Raw genomic sequence first — 7397 nt, forward strand, 5'->3', positions numbered from 1 at the left:
CTATCTATCTATCTATCTATCTATCTATCTATCTATCTATCTATCTAAAGTTTTGTTGGGTTAGGGATTAAAACCCATCCTGGTACCTGCCAGGCAAGCACTACACCATTGAGTTCCAGCCTCAGGTCCAGCAACTGCTGTTTCATTCTTCCCACTAAATACTGGCTCTGATTTTCATCTACCCTCTAAAGAAGAAGTAACTGAGGACCAAATAATGTACGGTTGTATGGTGTGCTAGTTTGTTTTTGGTTTGTTTCTTTGTTTTGTGGGCTTGATGAAAGCTATAGTCTCTGAGAATAGGGAATTTCAATTCAGAAAATACTTCCATCAGATTGGCCTGAGGACATGTCTGAAGAGCATTTTCGTGATTGATGACTGATATGGAAGGGTCTAGCCCATCATGGATAGTGCCATCCCCGGGCAGTTGGTCCTGAATGATATAAGAAAGTAGGCTGAGCAAGCCAGGAGTAAGCAGCATTCCTCTATGGATTTTGCTTCAGTTCCTGCCTCCAGGTTCCTGACTTGAGTTCCTTCTCTGAATCCCTCAGTGATGGACTTTAAGCTGTAAGTAAAACAAACCCATTCTGGGAGCTGCAGAGATGGCACAGTGGTTAAGAGCACTTGAGTGCTCTTCCAGAGGTCCTGAGTTCAATTCCCAACAACCACGTTGGTAGCTCACAACCATCTAAAATGAGATCTGATTTCCCATTCTGATGTGCATGAAGACAGAGTACTCATATACATAAAATCTGCATGGCCTGAAAATAAACCCATTCCTTCCCAAGTTGTCTTTGGTCCTGGTGTTTATCATAGCAAAAGGAAGCAAAGCAAGAATTGAGTTGTGTTTTTCTGCATTACAGGAAGGTATCTAATGCCAGTAGAGAACATTGTACCCTCAGCACCAAGATGAATGTATCCATCAGCCCTGTTTTTCTCCCATGGAGATAAGGACTCCCTGCATAGATGCTCCATCACCTTTTAAAATCTATTCTCTCTGTTCCTTGTGGAAGGGTCAAGTCACTGTGGTGTTGGTGAACAGAGAGCCCAGCCTTCCTTGCATCTTGGTATGAGCATATATACACTTAAACCAAGTCCTCTACACAGTTGCATGTGTTTAAAATCCTTAAGTAACTTACATTATGGCATGCATGTTCATCCCATCATCCATGATATTCTTATAAAGACAGGCTTATAACTGAACTACATTTTATAAACACAATTTAAAGAACATTACTTAGAATAAAATATGGTTGGCTATCATCAGTGACATTTCATGGACCCAGTTTTGTCCCCATCTTGGTCTTTGTTGACTGACATCCTTGACCCCTAAGCTTGGATCACAGCATGAAGCCTTCCCATTCCCAGTTCCCCAAGTGCTCTCTTACCATGGCCAGTGGTATGACCCCAATCAAGTTTTTCTGGCTCACATAGATCTTGGACACCCCCAAGTCAGATGTGATCTCTCCTGGGTATTCAACCTGCCACGTGACAAGCTGTGTGCTGGGTGGGTCACTAGGTCCTTCGATCTCGATGTCAATCTTCATGACTTCGTAGGGGGCATCATCCACACTGTGGAGTAGAAATGAAGGAAAACAGAGGTGAGAAACTGAGATGCAGAACTTACCAGTGTTAGTTATTTTTACAAAATTGTGTTTGTTTCTCAGTTTCTCTCTTAGCCCAGCCTATCACACAAGTAATTGAGATTCTATTATATTTGTTTAAGAATAAGTTTCACAACACAATCGTGAGCAGTATTAACTCTTTTCTTAACCTCTAAGCTAATTTGGTTTCCTCCCAGCGTGCATCCCAGAGATACTTGCATTTTGTAGCTTTGCTTGTTGAGCTCTCTCTCCTGGTCCCTTATGGACATCTCCCTGTGGCTGAATCTCCTACTTCCTCTTCTAACTATTCCTCACCTGGCTGGCAGGAAGTCCAGCCCTATTTTCTCTCTTACGCAGTGATTAGCTATAGGCTGCTTTATTGGCATATCAGGGAACAATTTGGGAAGCTGCATTTATACAACATTGAGACAGGAGATTCTTAGAACAAGGATTACAACCAGATATAGGGGATACAGAAATCAGCATTTGAATTACACAGTAATCTTATGTCTACACACCTGTGTCAAAGAATAGAGTTTTCACTGGCACCTGTGCCTGTATGCTCCAAGTCTTGAGCAATTTAAGGACAAGCCCCCCCCTCCTGCCAGGGCTCTGACACCACTATTTAAGGATAACTCCTTCTTTTGATCTATTCAGTGTTCCCAAGACAGTGGCTGCCTTCTCTAAATGCTCTCTGACCCATTTTTCCATGAAGAATACCTCTTTCCCTGACTTCCAAAAACATCAACACTATCTATGTTGTTCTTATTTCAAAGCCACAACCCATTTAGTCAGATGTACAGAATTTTAAGGGTATCACAGCCCGTGTTCCACTGATGGCAAGGTAGCATTGCACGGAAACATGAGACAGGTGAGAATGTGGGCTTAGGGGTCAGCCTACTGCTGATAAACATGAAGAAGTCATTAGATACCACCTGGAGACAAGAGGGAGTTGTGACAAAAGCTAGTTTCTAGACATCTCAGTTCCCATAGGTGTGCCTCTGGAAATGGATCTGGGTTAGATGAGTGGGACTATTTTATTAGCCCTTAGTTACTTTCATTAACTGGCTACTTCTGTCTCTTCAGAGTTTCTTCTTAGTACAATGTTTGCTCTCCTATGTGACAGGTGAGAAAGAAAATGGTTTCATGCTAGCCTTTCTTCAGAAGGAGATGAAAGTAGTATAGGTGAGAACTAAGAGAGGCTGGCTGAGAGGAGCTCTTAATGTAACATTAGTGAGCAGATACATCTCTAGAGACTCAAGTTTTATATCTTCACAAAAGTGTCTTTAAACAGTGATATTTATTATTATCAGCTGTGATTTTTCATAGAGGACCAGCTTACAAAAACATGTCGATTATATCATCCAACATGCAATCTCTCACAGGGAAGCTCAGGGACAGCCACTGTGAACAAATAAGGTTAAGATAGCTGATTAGAGATCATGTGATTGGATGGAGAAAAGCCAAGATAAAATCCACCAATACAGAAATAAGCTAAAGAGCCACAGAGAACAGAAACAAGGAAGGAAGAAGAAGACACTTCCACTCCAACCTCCTGTTCCAAGATGCTCTTGATAGCCTGGGTACTGCTCAGAGCATGTATTCAAGGATACTGGGTACCAGCTATCACTAGTGTCTGACAGTTTGGATGCTGGATGCCGAAATCAGAAGCTGAATTCAATGTCTCTGAGAGGGAGGCAGAGCACAGTAGACTGTGGACACAGTACCAGAGGAAGAAAAGTCTGAAGTAGAGAGATCTTAAGTACATAGCCCACCCGCACTGCTGCCTGGCCAGGAAAGGGTCCAGGGTTGGTAGACATGCAAGCAGAAGTCACTGTTGAATCCTGATGTGTACAGAAGGTGCTTGCCAGCATACCCAGAGGTGACAGCAGCAGAGGGGCGATTAGGGCGGTTTCCTCTCAACACCTCCCACCTTCCATAATACCAACCCTCATCAGAGGTGAAGTCTTACAGGAGCAGGGGACCTTTGTGGTAAGATGTGCTAGGACTATTAATCTGATAGACTAGAAAGGACAAACATGTTGGATCTTCCACTGGCCCCCAGAGCCTTGGCTACAGATATCCCTGCGCTGCCCTGATAACCCCCCAAATCTCGAGAGATGGAATGTAATTCCCAACCTGAGGAAATCAGAGAAGGACTTCTACCAGGAAGTAGTTTCTGACTTAATTTGAATGCCTGACATTAGCAGCCTCGCCCTATCCATGAAAGGAGAGAGCACTGCCTCCTCTCCTCCCCACACACAAGCAGGAAGAAATACAGACTGATAGCATACTATCTTCTGTTGTATTTCTTTATACATAGGATCTTACTGTGTAGCCCTGGCCAGCCTGGAATGCTCTGTGTAGACCTGGCTGTCCTCAAACTCAGAGAATCCTGACCCTGACGTCCAAATCTTGGGAATAAAGGTATGTGCTACCACGCCTAGCTAATTTGTTATCAGTTTTAATTATTATTGTTTAATTTTATTTTTGTTTGTTGACATATTTTTAATTACATTTATTTATTTATTTGTGTTTGTGTGTGTATGTGTGTGCATGTGTACGCACATACATGGGGAAGTCAGACAAAACTCTGTAGGGGTTGGTGCTCTCCTCCTATTACATGAGCTTTGGGGGGAGGACTTAGGTTTTAAGGCTTGGTAGCAGGTACTTTATCCACTGAGTTCCCTCTCCAGGCCTTATTATTTTTATTTGAATTAAAGTTTCTTGATTAGGTTTATAAAGTGTCCACTTCTGTCTTTTGGTTAGTCATTGTATTTTAACTTGATTCTCACCAGAAAAGTATACATTGTTTTCCCTTTCCTTCTTCTACATCTAATATACAATAGTCTTCCTACTACTCATCATACACCTACCCAGACTCTCTCATCTCATTCTGACTATAACTCTGCTTTTCCCCTTACCCATTCCTTTCTTATTTAACTACTTAAAGATTGAAACCATTAGCTCTAAAAAATATAAACTAAGTTTATTTTTTCAACAGGAACCCTAGCGATACTGTATCTGGACCTTCTAGAGGATACAGATGGAGGTCACAAGTGTCTTCCTGTGCTACTATTATTACTGGGACCACTGTCACATGATTATATATGCCACTGCAGTCAACTCCACCCCCAACAGAAATCCACACAAAGATAGGTAACTCATCAGGGCACTTACATAAAAGAAAACAAAAAGAAGTGGGGGTTTGGTTCAGTGACAGAGCCTTTGCCTTGAGAGTGCAAGTCTTTGGGTTCAGTCCCCAGCACTGAGAAAAATAAAACAAAGAAAAAAATACAACTAACAAAAGGGGCAAACTATGTCCCAAAGGACACACACTTCGCGACAACTGAGTCAAACACACAAAGCGAACAAAAGCCAGCAGCCAGCAATGCATAATGGCATCTCACAAGCTGACATTCTCAATACCAAAAAAGAAAGATAATAAAATAGTTGAAAGTCCATAAAAATATTTCACAGTCTTGCTTTAAAAATTAATCAAAGATCAACAGGACCCGGACAAGAAAGTGACCAGAGTAGATGAAATGCTCAATAACCTTGGAGTGAGGATTTGAACACACAGAGGAAAAAGTCAGCACATAAATCAACACAATGGAATAGAACCAAAAAAAATTCTGTAAATGAAAGAATCAGTCAATAACACTAAATTAAAAGAAAAGACAATGGAAAGCATTATAAACGGACAAGACTGGTAAGAGGAATGGATTCCAGGAATGGTGGCCAAGGCTGAGACAGTGCATAGAAACGTTACATATGAAAGGAAAATCAATAGAAAGGACAAAATGTACAAGAAATCTTTGATAATAGTGAAGAGACCAAACTAAGAATGCCTGTGGTAGAGGAAGGCTCTGGGATAAAGCCTACAGGGTTTATACAATTAATTTGATGAAATTATAGCTGAGAGTTCCCCAGACTTTGGAAGCCAAAAAGATGTGATGAGAAGGACTCCCTCCATGATGCATCATAGTACAAGATAAAAAAAATACAAGAACAAACACTGAAAACTATAATGGACAAGTCACAACTCACATACAAAGACAGAGACATCAGAATAACATCAGCTGTCTCAACAGTAACCAGGAGAGCCAGGAAAACATGGATGAATATATCTCAAGCCTTAAAATAAAGCATTGTTAACCAAGGTTGATACCCTTGGTTAACTTCTTGTAAAACTGAGGGAGAAATATGAACATTTCAAGACAAGCAGAAGTTGGAGAAATTGATGTCAATCAAGGAAGTACTGTAGATAATCCACAGAGGAATACTATAGATGAGGAGGATGACAATTTCTCCATGAGAAGACACTTAATACTAACATATCATGAGAGGAACAAATGGATAAAGGGGAGCTGGGGAGCTATCAATCAATACCACCATCAAACCTCAAAGAGGAGGAAGGAAAGAACTATCAATAATCCAGCTGTCCTCATATGTGTCTCACATCTCATGCTACTGAGATAAAACAATATCTAAAAGAAATGAGGAGAGGAAAGGGTTTATTTGGCTTACAGGTTATAGTCCCTCACAGAGGGAAATCAGGGCAGGAATCTGGGGACAGGAATTGGAGCAGAGGCCACAGAGGAATGCTGCTTATGGCTTGCTCCCCACGACTAACTCAGCCTGCTTTGTTTTACATCCTAGGACCACTAACCCAGGGGTAGTACCACACCAAGTGGGCTGAGCCCTTCTACATCAATTATCAAAACGCGCCCCCCCCCCAACTTGCCCACTGGCCAATCTGATGAAGGCAATTCTTCAACTGAGGTTTCTTCTTCCTGGTGTGTCAACTTGACAACTGAAGCTATGTCACAGACCTTCAAATATCCTTTGCGAGCCACAACACACACACACACACACACACACACACACACACACACACAGAGAGAGAGAGAGAGAGAGAGAGAGAGAGAGAGAGAGAAAGACTTGTTTCAAGACACTTTGAAATCAACTTTGCCTTTAGGGTCCTCTTCCAAATCTCTGAGTCCTGTGATGTTTCAGTAAATCAAAGCGAAGGCATGAAAACTAGAGCATTAGCTGTGAACTCTTTACTATGCGTTGCGTTTTGAGAGATCAAACATCGTGCAGATATGGACCCTTGAGTGGAGGCAATATTAATAGCTAAGAATTCAGGATGCTAAGACTCCCAGTCTTCTTTCTGTTGTTGCCATCAAAGACTGAACAAAAGCAAGGTTTCTATTGCTAAGACAGGACACCATGACCAAGAGCAAGCTGGGGAGGAAAGAGTTTATTTAGCTTACATTTCCATATCAATGTTCATCAACAAAGGAAGTCAAACAAGGAGGAAACTTGGACACAGGAGCTGATGATGCAGAGGCCATGGAGGGGTGTTGCTTAGTGGCTTGTTCCTTGTGGCTTGTTCAGCCTGCTTTCTTATAAAACCCAGGACCACCAGCCCAGGAATGTCACCACCCACAATGGGCTGTAACCCCCCCCCAATTGGTTACTAATTGAGAAAATGCCTTACAGTTAGATCTCATGGAAGCATTTCCCCAACTGAGGCTCCTTCCTCTCTGATGATTCTGTCAAGTTGATAATTGTGTCAAGTTGATGCACAATACCAGCTGGTACCAGGAGGAAAGGTTTGATTTAGCTTACACTTCAAGATCACACTCTATCATTGAGGGAAGTTAGGACAGAAACTCAACAGGAATTGAAGCAGAGACCATGGAGGAATGGTGGGTGGTGGCTTGCTCTCAGGGATTATATTCAGCTAGCATTCCTCCTCCTCCTCCTCCTCCTCCTCCTCCTCCTCCT

The 7397-nt window shown here is 42.0% G+C and overlaps 1 protein-coding gene across 1 annotated transcript in view; it reads right to left on the reverse strand.

Moving 5' to 3' along the window:
• Window positions 1-7397, reverse strand: part of Tmem132d (transmembrane protein 132D) — a 611289-nt gene that overhangs the window by 188437 nt on the left and 415455 nt on the right. The window contains exon 4 of the mRNA XM_055606466.1: window positions 1386-1569. Within this exon, the coding sequence (XP_055462441.1) occupies window positions 1386-1569 (184 nt within the window). The remainder of the gene's footprint in view (window positions 1-1385; window positions 1570-7397) is intronic.

The sequence above is a fragment of the Psammomys obesus genome, unplaced genomic scaffold, assembly GCF_907164565.1.
Source record: "Psammomys obesus unplaced genomic scaffold, mPsaObe1.curated_primary_1811, whole genome shotgun sequence".
In the NCBI taxonomy this organism is placed as follows: Eukaryota; Metazoa; Chordata; class Mammalia; order Rodentia; family Muridae; genus Psammomys; species Psammomys obesus.